Here is a 22,233-nt window from a genome sequence, read left to right as displayed (position 1 = left end):
AGGAGTCATCAGGCCAGGTAGTCATGAGGCATGGTCCTAGGGCTCAGGTCCTCAGAGAGAGAGAAAGAGAGAGAGAGAGAGAGAAAGAGAGAGAGAGAGAGAGAGAGAGAGAGAGAGAGAGAGAGAGAGAGAGAGAGAGAGAGAGAGAGAGAGAGAGAGAGAGAGAGAGAGAGAGAGAGAGAGAGAGAGAGAGAGAGAGAGAGAGAGAGAGAGAGAGAGAGAGAGAGAGAGAGAGAGAGAGAGAGAGAGAGAGAGAGAGAGCATTCTTAAATTCACACAGGACACCGGATAAGACAGGAAAAATACTCCAGATATAACCCCACCCACTTTGCCAAAGCACAGCCCCACTAGAGGGATAACTTCAACCACCAACTTACCATCCTGAGACAAGGCCGAGTATAGCTCACAAAGATCTCCGCCACGGCACAACCCAAGGGGGGGCGCCAACCCAGACAGGAAGATCACGTCAGTGACTCAACCCACTCAAGTGACTCACCCCTCCTAGGGACGGCATGGAAGAGCACCAGTAAGCCAGTGACTCAGCCCCTGAACATCTCTTATCTGTACATTTACTGTAATAAAAGACTTACAAAATTGGCTCATTGTAACAATCGAACCCTTGTGTGTTTATGCAATTGTACGTTTTGTCATCAATTATTGCATATTATTCCATTTAATAGTCGAAAATTGTGCATAAAGGCAATACTTCTGCAGGGACTTTTCAGACATGGCGAGCGGCTTACAGTAAACGTCAGGGTATTTGGCCACGACAGGGACCAATGAAAACGTAGAATGCATTGTATCCGGAAGTCGCTGTGTTTCATCGTTTGCCGACAGAAACGTGTGTAACTTGGAATCTTTACGACCTAAAAGTTAGAATATTGTGGCGGAGAATCAGACCTACAACTCTATATAAGTAAGCAGTTATGTGTTTACTCTTTGTTAGTGTATATGTGTAATATAAGTTATTGGAACCAGCTATTGTCATCATTCCCCTTCGCATAGTTGAACAACAATAGAGTCCATCATGTTGAAAAGGACAGAGTGGGATATCAAGGGAGATTCCGACGAATCATAGAACCTGCCGATCTATCAACATAAGGCCAAACTTCAACAGGCTGTCAAAGACAATTCATTCTTGGTTGTCACTGGCTAGACTGGCAGTGGGAAAACGACTCAACGTCCCCATAGGACCTGTGTACAGAATTCAAAATTGACCCCAAACCTCTATACCCTTTATTATATCATTTGTCTATGAGATGCCCTTATAGAGAGGTCTGAAAGGTTTGGATAGGTGTAAACTTGTATTAATTATGTAGGATTTTGGAGTAATAGCAAGATTGGCATCACCCAGCCTCGGAGAGTAGCAGCCATCACTGTAGCCCAGAGGGTATCACAGGAGATGCACTTTAGTCTGGGTAGAGAGGTTGGATATGTGCTTCGATGACTGCACGACACAGGTGAAAGAGCTCCAAGACACCTGCCTACTGGATCAGTGTTTCCCAACTCTGGTCTTTGAGTCACCCAACAGTTCACATGTTCATTGTAGTCCTGGACAAACACCTCATTCAACTTATTGAGGGCTTGATGATTAGTTGACAAGTTAGATCAGGTGTGCCTGTCCAGGGATACAATCAAATATTTAACTGTTAGGGGTGCTCGAGGACCAGGGTTGGGAAACACTGTACTAGACTGCTCAAAGTGATACTTCACATAAATTATTAGATACGCTTGTGTGTTAGACATCTTGAAAGTGTTCTATAGGTCTACGTATTGTCGCTGAAATGTGAAGGGAATTAGAGTGTTGTGTATATCAGCAAATGTGTGTCTCTGAAAGGAGATGTGTGTGTTGTCAGGACACGCTGGTAAAGTACATGACAGACGGCTGTCTGCTGAGAGAGATCCTGGCAGACCCTGTTCTGTCTCAGTACAGTGTGGTCATTTTGAATGAAGCCTATGAGAGGAGCCTTAACACGGTCAGTAGTAGAGGCAACTACTTCAAAACAGTAATCTGATTATATCCCCAACTCCATCCCTCAGTTGTATACCAAAGCAAGTGGTGGGGCTGCTGTTTTGCTTAAAAACAAATCCCAGATTGTAAACGGTTATATAATATGTGTTTTACTTTAGGACATTTTGCTGGGTCTTTTGAAGCCGACCCTCTCCAGTCCAGATAAGGCCTCTAAGGGTTGCTCTGTCCCCCTGAAGGTGGTGGTAATGTCAGCCACCCTGGAGACAGACAAGCTCTCTGTGTTCCTGGCAGGCTGTTCTGTCTTCACCATCCCTGGAAGAACCTTCCCTGTCACCTCCAAGTTTGGCTGGTACAGAGAGCTCTGTTTACGTTAAAGAGGTAGGGAGTGAGCTTGCTTTTACTGACATAGGCCAACTGTTAGTATGATGTATGATAATGAATAAATTCAGTGATTGTACCACCCCAGGATTTAGCTCATTTAAACTCAGCTAGTGATGGCAGGTTGGCTCATAACCCGCAGTCCCGGTAGATATCCACGGGGCGGATGGGTTTAGGGTCATTAAATATTGTATGGCTGAAGGGCGGGCGGGTTGAATAAAGAGAAACAATATCTTAAAAAATCCATGAATGTATAATTATTGTGCAATTTATATAGTCTACATTTAGCCTAAAATAATGAAAGAAAAACCTATCTGGTATTAGTGCAGAAGTCTAAACGCTTAACTGTATGCACGCCAAATTGCCTACACAGCCAATCACCAAATAATGCTTTTGCAAACTGGCAGAAAAGGTTTGAACACACCTACTAATTCAATAGTTTTTCTTTATTTTTACTATTTTCTACATTCATGTAGTAACCAAAAAAGTGATAAACAAATCAAAATATATTTGAGATTTTAGATTTTTAGTAGCCACCCTTTGCCTTGATGACAGCTTTGTACTCTTGGCATTCTCTCAACCAGCCTCATGAGGTGGTCACCTGGAATGCATTTCAATTAACAGGTCTGCCTTGTTAAAAGTTCATTTGTGGAATTTCTTTCCTTCTTAATGCATTTGAGCCAATCAGTTGTGTTGTGACAAGCTAGGGTTGGTAAACAGAAGATAGCCCTATTTGGTAAAAGACCAAGCCCATATTATGGCAAGCTCAAATAAGAAAACAGAAACAACAGTCATCATTACTTTAAGACATGAAGGTCAGTCATTCCGGAAAATTACGAGAACTTTGAAAGTTTCTTCAAGTGCAGTCGCAAAAACCAGCAAGTGCTATGATGAAACTGGCTCTCATGAGTACCGCCACAGGAAAGGAAGACCCAGAGTTACCTCTGCTGCAGAGGATAAGCTCATCAGAGTTACCAGCCTAAGAAATCGGCAATTAACTGCACCTCAGATTTCAGCCCAAATAAATGCTTCATAGAGTTCAAGTAACAGACACATCTCAACATCAACTGTTCAGAGGAGACTGCATGAATCAGGCCTTTGCGTTTGAATTGCTGCAAAGAAACCACTACTAAAAGACACCAATAAGAAGAAGAGACTTGCTTGGGACAAGAAACACGAGCAATGGACATTAGACAGGTGGAAATCTGTCCTTTGGTCTGATGAGTCAAAATTTGAGATTTTTGGTTCCAACCGCCGTGTCTTTGTGAGACGCCGAGTAGGTGAACGGATGATAACCGCATGTGTGGTTCCCACCGTGAAGCATGGAGGAGGAGGTGTGATGGAGTGGGGGTACTTTGCTGGTGACACTATGATTTATTTAGAATTCAAGGCACACTTAACCAGCATGGCTACCACAGAATTCTGCAGCGATACGCCATCCCATCTGGTTCGCGCTTAGTGGGACTATAATTTGTTTTTCAACAGGACAATGACCCAACACACCTCCAGGCTGTGTAAGGGCTATTTGACCAAGAAGGAGAGTGATGGAGTGCTGCATCAGATCACCTGGCCTCCAAAATCACCCGACCTCAACTCAATTGAGATGGTTTGGGATGAGTTGGACCGCAGAGTGAAGGAAAAGCAGCCAACATGTAAGGGTGTGTGCTGGTGGCAGGGAAGTCAGGCGCAGGAGATCAAACTTGGTATAAAACGGAGCAGTTTAATAAGTGCTCAAAAACTCAGAAAACCAAAATATACAAAATAATAAAAGTGGGTACAAAACCCGTCGCACACCAGAACATATCTTGCAAACAATCACCGACAAGGACAATGAGGGGACACAGAGGGTTAAATACACAACATGTAATGAATGGGATTGGAACCAGGTGTGATACAAGACAAGACAAAGCCAAAGGAAAATGAAAAGAGGATCAGCGATGGCTAGAAGGTTGGCGACTGCGACCGTGGAACGCCGCCCGAACAAGGAGAGGGACCAACCCCCCCCCGTCAACACCGGCCTCGGGGATGACCCGGAGGGCGAGGCGCAGGGCGATCCGGATGAAGACGGTGGAACTCCTGTAACATAGATGGGTCCAACACGTCCTCGACCGGAACCCAGCACCTCTCCGCCGGACCGTACCCCTCCCACTCCACGAGATACTGAAGGCCCCTCGCGCCTCGAATCCAATATGGAGCGACCCCCCCCCCCCCCCGATGTCTAGAGGGGGCGGAGGAACCTCCCGCACCTCAGACTCCTGGAGCGGGCCAGCCACCACCGGCCTGAGGAGAGACACATGGAACGAGGGGTTAATACGGTAAACGGGTGGAAGCTCTAACCTATAACAAACCTCATTCACTCTCCTCAGGACTTTAAATGACCCCACAAACCGTGGACCCAGCTTCTGGCAGGGCAGGCGGAGGGGCAGGTTTTGGGTCGAGAGCCAGACCCGGTCCCCCGGTGCGAACACCGGGGTCTCACTGCGGTGGCGATCTGCATTAACATTCTGGTGCGTCACGGCCTGCTGAAGGTGGACACGGACGGCTTCCCATGTCTCCTCCTCGCGCCTGAACCAGTCGTCCACCGCAGGAACCTCGGTCTGACCCTGATGCCAAGGCGCCAGAACCGGTTGGTACCCCAGTACGCACTGGAAGGGAGAGATGTTAGTGGAGGAGTGGCGGTACGAGTTCGGTGCCATCTCGGCCCAGGGCACAAACTCCGCCCACTCCCCCAGCCGGTCCTGGCAATAGGACTGCAGAAACCTGCCCACATCCTGGTTCACTCTCTCCACCTGCCCATTACTCTTGGGGTGAAACCCTGAAGTAAGGCTGATCGAGACCCCCAGACGTTCCATGAACGCCTTCCAGACCCTAGACATGAACTGGGGACCCCGATCAGACACTATATCCTCAGGCACCCCGTAGTGCCGGAAAACGTGTGTAAACAAGGCCTCCGCAGTCTGTAGGGCCGTAGGGAGACCGGGCAGAGGGAGGAGACGACAGGACTTAGAGAAACGATCCACAACGACCAGGATCGCGGTGTTACCCTGTGAGAGTGGAAGATCAGTAAGAAAATCCACCGACAGGTGCGACCAAGGCCGCTGTGGAACGGGTAAGGGATATAGCTTACATCTGGGTAGGTGCCTAGGAGCCTTACACTGGGTGCACACCGAGCAGGAGGAAACATAAACCCTCACGTCCTTAGCCAAGGTAGGCCACCAGTACCTCCCGCTCAAACAGCGCACTGTCCGACCGATTCCAGGTTGACCAGAGGAGGGTGACATGTGGGCCCAATAGATCAACCGGTCACAGACAGCAGACGGGACGTACAGACGCCCAGCGGGACACTGGACGGGAGCGGGCTCTGCACGTAACGCCTGCTCTATGTCCGTGTCCAGCTCCCACACCACCGGCGCCACCAGGCAGGAGGTGGGGAGTATGGGAGTGGGATCCAAGGGCTGCTCCTCTGTGTCATACAGCCGGGACAATGTGTCTGCCTTCCCGTTCTGGGAGCCTGGTCTGTAAGAAAGGGTAACACACAAAACGGGTGAAAAAAATGTCCCACCTTGCCTGGCGAGCTGCCCGGATGTACTCCAGATTGCGGTGGTCAGTCCAGATGAGAAAAGGGTGTCTAGCCCCCTCAAGCCAATGTCTCCACACCTTCAAGGCCTTGACGACAGCCAACAACTCCTGGTCCCCCACGTCATAGTTTCGCTCCGCCGGGCTGAGCTTCTTTGAGAAGAAGCCACAGGGACGGAGCTTCAGTGGCGTACCCGAGCGCTGAGAAGGCACAGCTCCTATCCCAGCCTCGGATGCGTCCATCTCCACTATGAATGCCAAAGATGGGCCAGCACGTGAGTCAAGGTAAACAGAGCCCTCAGGTGACTAAAAGCCCTGTCCGCCTCAGCTGTCCACTGCAAGCGCACCGGGCCCCCCTTCAGCAGTGAGGTAATGGGAGCCGCTACCTGACCAAAACCCCGGATAAACCTCTGGTAGTAGTTGGCAAACCCTAAGAACCGCTGCACCTCCTTTACCGTGGTGGGAGTCGGCCAATTACTCACGGCTGCAATGCGGTCACTCTCCATCTCCACCCCCGAGGTAGAAATGCGATACCCTAGGAAGGAGACGGACTGTTGGAAGAACAGGCATTTCTCAGCCTTGACATACAGGTCATGCTCCAACAGGTGACCAAGCACTCTGCGCAACAGGGACACATGCTCGGCGCGTGTAGCGGAGTACATCAAAATGTCATCAATATACACCACTACACCCTGCCCATGCAGGTCCCTGAAAATCTTGTCTACAAAGGCTTGGAAGACTGATGGCGCATTCATCAACCCGTACGGCTTGACCACTCATCTCCCTCTCGGATATGCACCAGGTTGTAAGCGCTCCTGAGATCTAATTTGGTGAAGAAGCGTGCCCTGTGCATTGACTCTATCGCTGTGGCTATGAGAGGAAGCGGGTAACTATACCTCACAGTGATCTGATTCAGACCCCGACAGTCAATACATGGGCGCAGACCTCCCTCCTTCTTCTTCACAAAAAAGAAACTCGAGGAGGCGGGTGAAGTGGAGGACCGAATGTACCCCTGACGCAGGGGTTTGGAGACATATGTTTCCATAGCCTCCGTCTCCGCCTGTGAGAGGGGATACACATGACTCCTGGGAAGTGCAGCGTCTACCAGGAGAACTATCGCACAACCGCCCCATCGATGAGGTGATAATTGAGTTGCCTTCTTTTTGTAGAAGGCGAGAGCCAAATAGGCATATTCAGGGGGAATGCGCACGGTGGAGACCTGGTCTGGACTCTCCACCATAGTAGCACCAACAGAAACCCTTAAACACCTACCTGAGCACTCTCGCGACCACCCCTTGAGAGCCCTCTGTGGCCAAGAAACAGTGGGGTTATGACAAGCTAACCAGGGTAGGCCCAGCACCACGGGAAACGCAGGAGAGTCAATAAGGGAGAGATTAATTCTCTCCGTATGACCCCCCTGCGTCACCATGCCCAAAGGAGCGGTGACCTCCCTAATCCACCCTGACCCTAATGGTCGACTATCTAATGTGTGAACGGGTTAAAGGCACATCCACGGGAATGATAGGGATCCCTAAACTATGGGCTAAAGCTCTGTCAATAAAATTCCCAGCCGCGCCTGAATCGACGAGCGCCTTATGCTGGGAATTCGGGGAAAACTCAGGGAAAGTGACAAACAAACATCTCTGCAACAGAGGGCTCTGGGTGAGAATGGTGCCGGCTCACCTGGGGTGATGCCAGAGCGCCCTGCCTGCTGCCTCAATCCCCAGAGGAACCAACCCGGCACCGACCGGCAGTGTGACCTCTGCGGCCACAGATGGTGCACGAGCGGGAACCCCCTCCGGTCTCCCTGCGCACCGCCCCTCCCAGCTCCATGGGTATCGGAGAGGGGGTGCGGGAGGATGGAACCACCGGACGCCGATCAGAACGTCCGCGGGTAGCCAGCAGGTTGTCCAGCCGGATGGACAAGTCCACCAGCTGGTCGAACGTGAGGGTTCGGCCAACTCCCGACGGACGTCCTCGCGCAGACTTCAGCGGTAATGGTCGATCAGGGCCCTGTCGCTCCATCCCTTGCTGACAGCCAGGGTCCTAAACTCAAGGGCGAACTCCTGGGCGCTCCTCGACTCCTGCCTCAGATGGAAGAGGTGCTCACCCGCTGCTCTACCCTCGGGCGGGTGAACTCCTCAAACTGGTCCAACGCCGCATCTCCCTCTCTCCACACGGCATTGGCCCACTCCAGGGATTTCCCGGTGAGGCACGAGATGAGGGCAGACACCCTCTCACGGCCCGATGGAGCCGGGTGAACGGTGGCCAGGTATAGCTCCAGTTGAAGCAGGAACCCCTGGCAGTTCACAGCCTCTCCGTCGTACTCCTGGGGCAGGGAGAGACAAATCCCACTGGAACCAGGTGGAAAAGGGGAGCCCAGAGAAGACCCCGGTTGTGCTGGTGGAGGCGCTGGAAGAACTCCCTGTCTCTCCCAGCGGTCCATAGTCTGGACAACGCGGTCCATGGCGATGCCAAGATGGTGAAGCATTGCTGCGTGCTCCCGGACGTGCTCCTCCACCCCTATAACCGGGGTACCTGCACCTGCTGACTCCATACTGGGTCGGTGATTCTGTAAGGGTGCGTGCTGGTGGCAGGGAAGTCAGGCGCAGGAGATCGAACTTGGTATTAAAACTGAGCAAAACCTGTCGCACACCAGAACATATCTTGCACAAAGCTTACAAACAAACAATCACCGACAAGGACAATGAGGGGAAACAGAGGGTTAAATACACAACATGTAATGAATGGGATTGGAACCAGGTGTGATACAAGACAAGACAAAACCAAAGGATCAGCGATGGCTAGAAGGTTGGCGACTGCGACCGTCGAACGCCGCCCGAACAAGGAGAGGGACCAACTTCGGCGGAAGTCGTGACACAACAAGTGCGGGAACTCCTTCAAGACTGTTGGAAAAGCATTCCAGGTGAAGCTCGTAGAGAGAATGCCAAGAGTGTGCAAAGCTGTCATCAAGGCAAAGGGCTGCTACTTTGATCAATCTCAAATATAAAACATATTTTGATTGGTTTAACACTTTTTTAGTTACTACATGATTCCATATATGTTATTACATAGTTTTGATATCTTCAGTATTATTTTACAATGTAGAAAATAGTAAAAATAAAGAAAACCCCATGAATGAGTAGGTGTGTCCAAACTTTTGACTGGTACAGTATATTGTCTCTACTGTATGTATGGGGAAGAAATATGGGGGAAAACTTTGAGTGTCACGATCGTGTGGAGGAGAGACGGACCAAAACGCAGCATGAGGAAAATAAGCCATCTTCTTTTAATTAAACGAACGAAGATGAACATGAAACGAAAACACTATTACAAACAAACAAAACAACAAATGATCGTGAAGCTAAATAACGCAAGTGCCCAGACAAGCAACAAACGTTAAACAAGACAACTACCCACAAAAGCCTACTGCCTATGGCTACCTTAAATATGGCTCCCAATCAGAGACAAATGAATGACAGCTGTCTCTGATTGAGACCCATTCTAGGCAGCCATAGACATAACTAGACAACCTAACAAACTCTATCCCATACACATACAACACCCATAGACTAACCAAAACACACACAACATACAATGCCCACCCCAACTCACGCCCTGACCATCTAAACAATAATCAAAATAACATAAAAATAGGTCAGGAACGTGACATAACCCCCCCCTCAAGGTACTCCGAACGCACCACCAAAAGTCTAGGGGAGGGTCTGGGTGGGCATCTGTCCACGGTGGTGGCTCCGGCTCTGGACGCTGTCCCCACACCACCATAGTCACTCCCCGCTTCCGTATCCCCCCCCCAATGACCACCCTCCAACTAAACCCACCTAACTGAAGGGGCAGCATCGGGATAAGGGGCAGCACCGGGATAAGGGGCAACACCGGGATGAGGGACGGCAGCTCCGGGCTGAGGGACTGCAGCTCCGGGCTGCGGGACGGCAGCTCCGGGCTGAGGGACGGCAGCTCCGGGCTGAGGGACGGCAGATCCTGGCTGGCTGGCGGATCCTGGCTGGCTGGCTCTGGCTGGTCATGGCTGGCTGACGGCTCTGGCTGGTCATGGCTGGCTGACGGCTCTGGCTGGTCATGGCTGGCTGACGGCTCTGGCTGGTCATGGCTCGCTGACGGCTCTGGCTGGTCATGGCTCGCTGACGGCTCTGGCTGGTCATGGCTCGCTGACGGCTCTGGCTGGTCAGGTCTGGCGGAAGGCTCTGGCTGATCCGATCTGGCGGAAGGCTCTGGCTGATCCGGTCTGGCGGAAGGCTCTGGCTGATCCGGTCTGGCGGAAGGCTCTGGCTGATCCGGTCTGGCGGAAGGCTCTGGCTGATCCGGTCTGGCGGAAGGCTCTGGCTGATCCGGTCTGGCGGAAGGCTCTGGCTGATCCGGTCTGACGGAAGGCTCTAGCGGCTCCTGTCTGGCGGACGGCTCTGTAGGCTCTTGGCAGACGGGCGGCTTTGCAGGCTCATGGCAGACGGGCAGCTTTGCAGGCTCATGACAGACGGGCAGTTCAGGCGCCGTTTGGCAGACTGGCAGTTCAGGCGCCGCTGGGCAGACGGGCAGCTCAGGCGCCGCTGGGCAGACGGGCAGCTCAGGCGCCGCTGGGCAGACGGGCAGTTCAGGCGCCGCTGGGCAGACGGGCAGTTCAGGCGCCGCTGGGCAGACGGGCAGTTCAGGCGCCGCTGGGCAGACGGCAGACTCTGGCCGGCTGAGACGCACTGTAGGCCTGGTGCGTGGTACCGGAACTGGAGGTACCGGGCTAAGGACACGCACCTTCAGGCTAGTGCGGGGAACAACAACAGGGCACACTGGACTCTCGTGGCGCACTCTAGGCCTGGTGCGTGGTACCGGAACTGGAGGTACCGGGCTGAGGGCACGCACCTCAGGGCGAGTGCGGGGAGAAGGAACAGTGCGTACAGGGCTCTGGAGACGCACAGGAGGCTTGGTGTGTGGTGCCGGAACTGGAGGCACTGGGCTGGAGACACGCACCATAGGGAGAGTGCGTGGAGGAGGAACAGGGCTCTGGAGATGCACTGGAAGCCTGGTGCGTGGTGTAGGCACTGGTGGTACTGAGCTGGGGTGGGAAGGTGGCGCCGGATATACCGGACCGTGAAGGAGGACACGTGCTCTTGAGCACCGAGCCTCCCCAACCTTACCAGGTTGAATGGTCCCCGTAGCCCTGCCAGTGCGGCGAGGTGGAATAGCCCGCACTGGGCTATGCAGGCGAACCGGGGACACCACCTGTAAGGCTGGTGCCATGTACACCGGCCCGAGAAGACGTACTGGAGGCCAGATACGTTGGGCCGGCTTCATGGCATCCGGCTCGATGCCCAACCTAGCCCTCCCAGTGCGGCAAGGTGGAATAGCCCGCACTGGGCTAAGCACGCGTACTGGGGACACCGTGCGCTTTACCGCATAACACGGTGTCTGACCAGTACGACGCCCTCTCACTCCACGGCAAGCCCGGGGAGTTGGCTCAGGTATCCAACCCGGCTTCGCCACACTCCCCTTTAGCCCCCCCCCCCCAAGAAATTTTTGGGTGAGCCTCTCGGGCTTCCAGCCACTCTGCCTTGCCTTTGCCTCATAAAACCGCCTCTCCGCTTTCGCTGCCTCCAGCTCCGCTTTGGGACGGCGATATTCCCCTGGCTGAGTCCAGGGTCCTTTGCCGTCCAGGATCTCCTCCCAAGTCCATTCCTCTTCTCTCCATTGCTTTAGTTCCTTCCTTCCTTCCTCAATCCGCTTGGTCCTGTTGTGGTGGGTAGTTCTGTCACGATCGTGTGGAGGAGAGACGGACCAAAACGCAGCATGAGGAAAATAAGCCATCTTCTTTTAATTAAACGAACGAAGATGAACATGAAACGAAAACACTATTACAAACAAACAAAACAACAAATGATCGTGAAGCTAAATAACGCAAGTGCCCAGACAAGCAACAAACGTTAAACAAGACAACTACCCACAAAAGCCTACTGCCTATGGCTACCTTAAATATGGCTCCCAATCAGAGACAAATGAATGACAGCTGTCTCTGATTGAGACCCAATCTAGGCAGCCATAGACATAACTAGACAACCTAACAAACTCTATCCCATACACATACAACACCCATAGACTAACCAAAACACACACAACATACAATGCCCACCCCAACTCACGCCCTGACCAACTAAACAATAATCAAAATAACATAAAAATAGGTCAGGAACGTGACATTGAGTATGTTGTTACAGGTTATCAAGGTGGAATTGGATGTACACACAAGTGAGATGGCTGGAGATATCCTTATGTTTCTAACAGGTAAACCTAATGATAATCTCCAAAATATTAATGTACTGATTACAGGTTCATATTTTTTTCGATACAACTGTTTATAACAGGGCAGTCTGAAATTGAGAAGGCCTGTGACATGCTGTATGAGAAGGCTGAATTCGTAGACCACTGTTACGATGTGCAGGACCGTAAAGTGGAAGAGCTGCTGATCCTGCCACTGTACAGATCTATGCCCACTGGTAAGGATTCCGGCACTGTCTGAGTACCCCTCACTGTGACATTCACATATAGAAAAACAGATTACACTCAAGTGGACACAGTTTAGCATGTAATTTGCTTGCTAAATCAAAAGAATAAAGTCATGACATGACTGCATAGAGCTGTTTTTATCCATCACAGAATGCAAGGCCTCAAATTTCATGACTGTAATTTGCTCACTGCAGGTATATTGTTGACAGTGAGTTAGTGAAGCAACTCAACCATAACTCAAGGGTTGGCATGGACATCCTCGAAGTGGTTCTGATTTCAAAGTATTCCCGGAAGTCCCTGTTTGTCTGCTTCCTTTTGTTTTGTGCCTAATGAACAAGACTGTGATGTTGTATGGTGTTATAGGAGCGAGGCCCTGCAGAGAGCAGGCCGGGCAGGGAGAACCTCCGCCGGGACTTACTACAGTCAGGAGTTCTGGGATAGGTGCATGCATGAGTACACCGTTCCAGAGATCCAGAGGACCAGTCTCACCGCTGTTATCCTCACACTCACACACTGGGAGTTCATGATGTCATCAGGTAGGTACAGCTCCACTTCCTCAAGTGCTCCGAGAAACCAGTGTCCGTTTTTCAAGACTGTTGATAATACAATACAATCCAACAAGTCATTTGAGGCCATGGTTGCTTGGTGTGTCCCTCTTAAGGTTCCCTTACCTGGACCATCCAGAGGAGAGGTTCATCCTAGAAGCATTGAAACGGCTTTACCAATGTGACGCCATCGACAGGTGAGAGATATAGACATACTGTATATTCGTGTACATCTGTCATTGCTTATACTAATCTCCACCAGATACATCTACAACCACATAGGGATACAACTCTGCTGTTTTCACAATCAAGAACAGAGGGAACCTACCAAATACAGTTTTGGCAGTTCTTCATGACTATCACGACTCAATCTTTTTAATAGCTCTTGTTAGCTCTTATCAATATCCCCCTCCCCTGTGTGGTGTCTGTGGGAGAGGTAAAGTGACCCAGCTGGATGAGCTGATGGTAGAGTTCCCCCTGCCCCCAGGGCTGACCCGGGCCCTGCTCCAGGCTGCCTCCCTGGGCTTTGAGGAACCTCCTGCTGCCTGTAGCTACCATGCTGTCTGTGGAGAACATTTTCATCAGACCAGGTGGAGAATAACGGCATGAGGCCTCGGTTTAGCCAATGAAGATGTGGTTATGTCAGAAATACACATGTATACATCATGGCCTTTACCGTTTTATTCCATTGGATTTCAGTGAGACATAATCCCAAGTCATAGTTATAATCTAAATGTTTGGCATTTCTCTCTCTGCAGGCCATCCAGAGAAGCAGGAGGCAGATCAGAAGCACAGGCCGTTGGGAGTGCAGAAGGGCAGCTGTAATGACTTCACCATGTTGCTCAGTGTGTTTGAGAAGGGCAAGGCCAGGTATAGAAACTTAACTCCTCTTAATGTATTTAATAAGATACATTATATTCACTGCATTCATGTTCATGGGTCTCCATCTAACGTGAGCTTGTTTTGCTGCCTACTTGTTGTGATGCCCCGTCAGCGTGATGTAAAGACAACTATATACACCGGAGGGCGCTAAAGTCAGCCGTCAGCGTGGAGACCCAGCTCAGAGAGATCCTCCTACAAATACAACAGGTCAGTTTGTTGTTTGTTTATTTACTTATCTTATTCGTTTTTGTGTAGCTAAAACTATGATGTGAAGCTCTGAGCACGTATGTACAGATTTATAGTCAGGGTATGTCCGTTGTTTCCAGAAGAGAAATTTCCCTATGGAGAAGTTTGATGGTAATAAGAGTGAGCTGTTCAGGAGATGTCTATGCACTGGTTAATTCACCAACGTGGCAAGAAGGTACGGCTTTTATCCTAGCAATGTTAAAAAGTCAAGAAAGATAACTGAAATGTTGTGGTTTTCTCCCAGGTCAGTTGGGAAGGTGTTTTGGACAATGTATGGGCACGGATCCATGGTTCACATTCATCCATCATCAACGGTAAAGACTTCCAGGACTATATTCTGATCACTTCAGAACAATCCATAAAATCCCCAAAATGCATATTGCACATCAATCCCCATCTCTCCTGCATGTTAACCTGACTCCCCCTCCCCCATAGCTCTTTGACCAGGAGGACCAGCTGGACTGGTGATCTTCCATGATTCCTATGCGCCATGAGGTGGATGTGTAAGAGCTGAGCAGTGTGGCCAGAGAGGAGGTGGCCAAGTGGGAGACCAAGGAAGCAGCTAAAAGGCAAATAGGTGTTTGATGGGCTCTGGTGATGCGCATGAATTTACTGGTATAGAAGGAATTGTATAACATTTGTTTCTGTAGCTGCTCCTTTATTATATACAGTACAGGTCTCATAAAAAAACGTCTAATGAGGAAAAGGTTTTTTAAATGGAAAACGTAATTGAGCATTCCTATTGGACAAGATAAGTTACTGTAGTGCCTTTTCTGATCAAGCCAGGCCCCAAGGTGATTTGTATGCTTTGTATGCTCGTTTTGTTCTTGACAATCTAATAGTCATTATGTGTGTTTGGTTTATTCCAGAGAGGTCTGCTGAAGACGCATTCAAGAAACTGGAGAAACAGAATGATGAAAGCTCAGTGAACAATGCCCGTGCTCGCTACCTACAGAGAAAACAGGAGCGGCAACAAGGCAAAGCACTGTGAGGGAGGAGGACATTGGACACTTATCCTCAGGGGAAGAAGGACTCCGTTATTGGACTGACCAGGACAGAACAATCTCCACTCAGGGGTTAAAAGTCTGTCTGTTATAATAAACTGCACAGGCGATGTTCAAAACAATGTTTTACAACACAGGAGTCTGAGAGTTGAGGGTCAAATATTGTCCTTTGTAGCTCAGTTTGTAAAGCATGGCGCTTGTAACGCTAGGGTAATGGGTCCAATTCCTGGGACCACGCATCTGTAAAATGTATGTATGCATGACTGTAAGTCACTTTGGATAAAAGTGTCTGCTAAATATTATATTTAAATGTACATTAATAATGGACTAGGTGCAGATAACGAATCCTAGTCATATCAAATGTCTAGTACTGCAGATGTTTTATGCTATGTTCTCTTTTAGTGGTATATTTCTTTTTTAGTTTCATACCAATCAACGTTTTTGTCATGAGAGTACATTTTGCCAGTGGGGGTCCTCCATTCTCTTCTGGTTCTGGGACAGTTACAGAATTACATACAGTTTGTCAATATGTCACCCAACAGTGTTGTCAAATCAGCACATTAGAAAACAGGAGAACAATCACAGGCACTTTATTTTGTACATCGTTGCCTTTTATAAAATAAAGGTTCATTTCGTAACTGCCATTGCTTCATGATTTTTTTAAACGTATTTTTGTGTCCTCCATTGGTAGCCTTACAAACCAAATAAGACTCATGTCCCATCATCCTTTGCGGAGAGACTTGCGTCATTCACATGCGCTTGTTTTGGACCGTCAATTTGCGAGCCAAACGTGGCTTAACAAAAAATTGGCAATATCCACAGATAACCTTCTAAACCTCCACATTTGATCGATTCAATTAAGTCCGTTAACATATCGTGTTGATAAGTAATCTGACAGGTGAGTGAAGTTGCTGTATTGGAATGAATGTTGCTAGCAGTTTTGACGTATGGCTGCTAAATACCATAATGTCTGATATAACTCTAGCTTGTTCAATCTAGAAGCAGGTTAGCGTTGATTTCATATTTTCTGGAATCTACTGCCAGTACCGGAAAGCACCACACTAGTCTAGAGACCATTTATTCTAATACACGTGCGTTCTTTTTTACCTGTTCACGTAATGCATTACGGTTAGTTAACGTACAGCGCTGGTCAAGCATGTTCGCTGAGGAGGATGAGTGGAACGATGACCCAGAAGCCAAAGCTCTGACCAAGACGGTCATCAGCAGTTTCAAACTGTCTGACAGCACCAATATCACGGTGACAGCCATCTCAATTTTCTTTATAATTAAATGTACATATGTAGCTAGCAAGCCAGGCATAACTCACGTTGCCAGTGACCACGTATTCAAATAGAGGGTTGAATTTTGGTTTTCCCATGGTATTTAATTTGACACCTTCATTCTCCTTTCCCGAACAGACAAAATGTGTTGGGAAGAAGAAGAGTTTGTTACGGATCCTCCAAACACTGGGGTCAGTACCAAACTGGAGCAAGAGCAATGGTGCCCCTCGGGAAACAGGCAGTGACAGCGAAACAGAGGCCATACTGACACCACACACCAAGAGGAAGAAGAAAAGAAGCAAAAGAGGACGCAAGAAAGTAGCTGCTTCAGGAGAAGAGACCGATAAGGACAGTGGAGATTTGTGTGCTGAGGAGACTGCAGTGCCTGTAGCTAAAAAGCCAATAAAAGCAAAGAAACCAATAAACGCAGGTGAGTTTCACATGCACAACTGTCAATTGATTGTCTTAAATTGAAAAGAGGTTTGAGGTTTTCTCTATTTCCTAGGGTTCAAAAAGGTAAAGAATACAGAGTCCATTATGGGTGGTAGTAAACAAGGAAAAGCTGCAACAGATGCTGAGATTGAGAGATTAAAACGAAAGCAATGGAAAAACAAGATGAAGAACAAGAAGAAATGTAAAAAAAAATAAAAAAAAAATGGAGAGAATACCACCCCCCCAAAAAACACAAAAGCAGAGACCACTGTGCAAAAGGATACAGAAGATGGCCCAAAAACAGCTTCTGGTGTGAACAGGGAAACAGTGGTTGTACAGACACAACGCCATACAAAGAAAAACGAGCAGAAAGGGGGTGAGCGTGAAACACAGAAAAGGAAAAAGGTCCCAGAGGGAAAAGAGACGACTTTCAATGAGATTGCTTCCACTCCAGGCACAGTAACAGTCCAAAACAATAACAACTTGTCAGAGAAAAAGACAAAGGGGAGCATTCAAGAAAAAGCAGTTCCACTAGGTAAAGAGTTAAAGACAGAGGAGAAACCTCAGCAGGTGGTTAGGAAGGAGCAGCATGTGGAGCCGCCCGGCAGTAAGAGGAGGAAACGGGACGAGAGCAAAGGGCAGGACCAGCGGAGAGAAAAGCTCAGGAGAATGCTCCATGGCCAGAGCCCGGAAAAGAAAGAGCAACCTGCAGAGCAGGAGGAGGAGACACGCACCACAGAGGAGGTGAAAGAGGCTCCTGCAGAGCAGGAGGAGGAGACACGCACCACAGAGGAGGTGAAAGAGGCTCCTGCAGAGCAGGAGGAGGAGACACGCACCACAGAGGAGGTGAAAGAGGCTCCTGCAGAGCAGGAGGAGGAGACACGCACCACAGAGGAGGTGAAAGAGGCTCCTGCAGAGCAGGAGGAGGAGACACGCACCACAGAGGAGGTGAAAGAGGCTCCTGCAGAGCAGGAGGAGGAGACACGCACCACAGAGGAGGTGAAAGAGGCTCCTGCAGACCGCTCGACTGTTCTGAGGTCCCGCATGGAGCAGCGTTTGGAGTCAGCGCAGTTCCGCTATATTAACGAGGTTCTGTACACCACGTCTAGTGGGGAGGCAAAACGCATGTTCAGACAGGACCCCCAGGCTTTTAGCGTCTACCACAGGGGCTTTACGGCACAGGTCCAGCGCTGGCCAGCTAATCCTGTCGACGCCATCATCTCCTACATACGCCACAAGTGAGTTGTGTTATGCTTCTATCTGACCCTAACATACTTGCAGTGTTTGCAATAAGTCTGTTTGCATAGTTTTTGTATTTTTCTTGTATTAGTTCTGGGGTGAGGGAATCCACATTGAAGTAGCATGTGGCTTTCTTTGTAAGACCATTTGTGTTGATTTCAGGCCTGCCTCTGGTAGTGGCAGATTTTGGCTGTGGTGACTGCAAAATTGCTCTTAGCTTGAAGAACAAAGTGCACAGTTTTGACTTGGCACCTATTTGTGACCGTGTAACTGTCTGCGACATGGCTAATGTGAGTCCAACTTTACATTGATCCTGAATCTGTTTCATCCATGCCTGTTTACTATGCAGTGTTTTTCATGTAATAATGATGTATGATTTCTATTGTTGTCCCACCTGTCTGCAGGTACCGCTCAAGGATGGTACTGTGGACATAGCTGTATTCTGTCTCTCTCTTATGGGGACTAACCTTGGGGATTTTCTAGTTGAGGCTAACCGTGTGTTGGTGATGGGGTAAGATATATTGTGCAGAAAAACAGAGCTACCATATGTCAATATGCTGGAGTAGAAGGTGTTCCCATTTATTTTCCCTATTTATTTCATCATTAATAATAATAATAAAACACTGTCATTTTTTTGCAGGGGTATCCTGAAAATTGCAGAGGTGGCAAGTAGATTTGAGAATGTGAGGAACTTCATGGGTGCTTTGTCCAGCCTGGGATTCAAGTTGGTCACAAAGGTAAGGCAGTAATCATAGTAAACTGGGAATGCCATGTTTTTGTCTTTAGCTTTAAGAAATGCATCTTTAGCTTTAAGAAATGAATCTTTACAATACCCTACCTTATTCATTTTGCTCCCTCCTTAGGACACAGAGAATAGCCACTTTTACTCCTTTGAGTTTGAAAAGATTGCAGAAGCTTCAGAGAGGGTAAAGGCAGGAGGACTGGAGCTGAGGCCTTGTTTGTACAAGAAACGATGAGGGCAACGGTGATGAGAACATGGGAGAAACAGTTCCAAACATCTGTTCCAAATGGCACTCTATACCCTTTATACTACACTACTTTTGAACAGGGCCCATGGGGCTCTGATCAAAGGTAGTGCACTATATAGGGAATAGGGTGCCATTTGGGATTCACACCAAGGAGAGAAGTCAAGCAGGAAGGGCAGTAACAGAAAATGTATCTTCTACTGGATGTAACTGTAAAATGACTTTCATAGATGAGCTGGTGTTTTTGACCCCCAAACAATGTATCAAGGATTGTTGATATTGTCAATAACCTTTTGTGGACTTTCAAATGTCTGTTTCAAAGAGAAAACATGTTCAAAAGTTGTTGACATCATTGGTATATTTTTTATTAAATCAAAAAATAATTGTATTGCATTAAGTCTTATCATGCACAATAATTTAAGATGTATAAAGCAAGAAGAAACATTCTTATAAGATGTAGCATGTAAAGTCTGTTGTAAAAACCTCTGTCTATAAGTGCTTCAACATAATCGTAGCATTGCATTCTGCAGTCTAGTTTCAAAGGGTATTCGCAGGCCTCACTCATCTCAGTGTACATGGCACAGGATCTAGATTGGCCACTAGAGGAACACGGGTGATAATGTTATTCTCAGCCAGTTCCCAGTATCTACTATACCCATGCTCTCCATCCAGATAGAGGGGCCAGGGAGGAGGTGTTGCAGAGGGGGGCTGTCTGGGGCTTGGACAGTGTCTGTGTTCCTCACCCGTGCTCTGACCCAGAGGGGGAGCAGGCAGGGCTGGAGAGAGAGCGTGTCCTGCAGGGCTCCTAGCCGTGTATCCCACAGTGCCCATCTCAGTTCTAGAACACACTGCTCAGGGGAAGAGAGGCTGGGGATGTTTCAGCACCTAGTGAGACACGGTGAAACAGCAATTCATAATTGGAATGTGATTTTTAGTAGGTCTAATAAGAACGAGTGGTACTGGTAGCTTTGGGAGGCAGTTTAGAGATGACTACCTGGAAATGCAGAGAGATGTTGCTGATGTCCCTCTGCTTGGCATGGGCAGCCTCCCTGATTAACACACACAGAAAGGCCCTGGCCTTGGAGAAGGCAGTAGGCATTGGTTGGACCACTGGTGGCCTCATCACATAGGTATGCCTTGAGCAGCTCTGCTCTAGGCGAAACAGGCTTGAGACGGTCAGGAGAGAGGAGACTGTAGGCTTGCTGTTTCGCATGGGCTGGTTGAGCTCAGAGCGCAGGTAGGAAACCACATCAACCAGTCCGTCCCACTCTGCCTGGAGGAAGTAGCATAGGGGTCCCAGGGATGGAGCTCCTACACTCACGACCCTGATGTCATCTTTGCGTCCCAAGCTGTCCTTCAGGGCTAGTAGTCTGTCCCGGGCCTGGGTGGGTCAGCTCGTTGGTGCTCCTGACCCTGCCAAAGGGCTTCTTGGAGTCTTGAAGCAGGGTGTTCAGGGTGCGGCTGTGAACCTTCACCAGCTCTCCTGCCAAACCAGCACTAAAAACCAACACCAAGGGGTCGCTGGTGTTGGCCAAAGCCTGAACATGTCGCTCCAGACTTCGCAGCAGGCCTGATAAGTCTGCAGAGATGGCAAAAGACAGTCAAAGAAATGTTCCTCATTTAATCAGAAGAACAGATTCCTATGACTGCTGAAGGTTGAACATGTAAGTAGGGTAATGTACTTAAAATTCATAGGATATGAGTTCTAATCTTTAATGTAGTACATACATTACCAGTCAAAACTTTGGACACAACCAACTCATTCAAGGGTTTTTCTTTATTTAATTTTTTTCCTACATTGTAGAATAATAATGAAGACATCAAAACGATGAATGAAATAAAACATGGAATCGTGTAGTAACCAAACTAGTGTTAAAGTAGCCACCCTTTGTTAGCTAATGTTTTTTGCATCAAATGAACAGTAGGTGAAAATATTAGTCCTTCCCATATCAGATTCAATAAGCATACTAGGTACCTTGTTGATCAACAGAGAGGCTATTAGAAAAGAGTAAGCAGACAGACACCTTGCTGATGAGCAGCAGCCTCCACTCTTGGATCTGGGTGGTGGAAACAGTCATCAGTTCCCAGTCCTTTGTGAGCTTCCATCTTCTGCCTGGCTTTGGTTACAAAAGTAAAATCCAGAGGGTTTCCTACAGAGGGGACAAAGATAAGAGAGTGAAGAAGGAGCGATGTAAACACAGGGCAGGAACCCTCCCTCAGTCCCTCTCTCATCTCACCTCTGAGACTGTTACTGGTCCTGCTGAGCTCTGTCAGACGAGCAGAGACAGCATACACCTGTCTGCACATGGTCTTGAGCTTGTTGCGCATCTGAGCAGCATTCTGAGTGGGGTCCAGATATGGTCCAGAGGTGGCTTTAGTCTCATCCAGGTCGTGGGCCAGGGAGGAGAAGGTGTTGTCCATGGTGTCAGCCATGGAGGAAAGATGCTGGTACACTGTCTCTGCTCGCTGCTTTAGGAGTGGAACAAAAATGTCCAGCATCTAATAAATAATAACAAACAATATCTGTAGGTAGCTCTTCTTCTGATGACTCAAAATAGGTACAAGGAAATTATTCAGACAAATCAAAAGCTATGTGTTTAACCTGTTCCTCCAAAACCAGCTCATATTGTGTCATCTGTCTGTAGTTGGTGCGAACAGTTTCTGAGAGTGAGTGTAGGTACTTCAGTTGTTATTGAATGTCATTAGACATTTTGCACGGCGTTTCACCTGAGGGAATAAATCCAATGGGGTCGATTAAAATATAAAGTATTGATTAAAGGAAGCTCCTCAGTCAACAAATCCCCCCTTTATGGAGTTCAACAGAAGCCCTGCATGGGGAAGCAAAACCACACATTCAGGATTCTTTCCAAATGGCACCCTATTCCCTATATAGGGCACTACTTTTGACCAGGGCCACAAAAAGTCCCCAGTGATACCAGTAAAACACTGTTACACACTCGCACATATATCACACACATGCAATAACTAAGTTGGCCTAAAGTCACACAGCACATGCAACCAAAAAAACACCAACACACCCACACACAGCCACACCTATCTTCTCCTGGATGTGGGAGCAGGTGACGATGAGCAGCTTTTTTGAGGTGGTGAGAGAGTGGGGCACTGTGCGCACCCTGTCAGTCCAGAAGCGCACCTTCTGAATGT

The 22,233-nt window shown here is 48.6% G+C and overlaps 1 protein-coding gene and 1 pseudogene across 1 annotated transcript; both read left to right on the top strand.

The window, feature by feature from the left end:
• Nucleotides 1–1,027: 1,027 nt before the first annotated feature.
• On the top strand, nucleotides 1,028–15,696 carry LOC139548810 (probable ATP-dependent RNA helicase DHX40; annotated as a pseudogene).
• A 124-nt stretch (nucleotides 15,697–15,820) lies between these two features.
• On the top strand, nucleotides 15,821–19,461 carry LOC139548809 (ribosomal RNA-processing protein 8-like). The gene is given in 8 exon segments (XM_071358665.1): nucleotides 15,821–16,029; nucleotides 16,265–16,389; nucleotides 16,550–16,841; nucleotides 16,917–18,081; nucleotides 18,225–18,372; nucleotides 18,487–18,593; nucleotides 18,723–18,819; nucleotides 18,946–19,461. Coding segments are annotated over 7 exon segments (2,025 nt in total). The 5' UTR covers nucleotides 15,821–16,029; nucleotides 16,265–16,287; the 3' UTR covers nucleotides 19,060–19,461.
• The last annotated feature ends 2,772 nt before the right edge of the window (nucleotides 19,462–22,233 follow it).

The sequence above is a fragment of the Salvelinus alpinus genome, chromosome 22, assembly GCF_045679555.1.
Source record: "Salvelinus alpinus chromosome 22, SLU_Salpinus.1, whole genome shotgun sequence".
In the NCBI taxonomy this organism is placed as follows: domain Eukaryota; kingdom Metazoa; phylum Chordata; class Actinopteri; order Salmoniformes; family Salmonidae; genus Salvelinus; species Salvelinus alpinus.
Note: the sequence above shows the minus strand (reverse complement) of the source record. Positions and strands in the feature narration are given on the sequence as shown.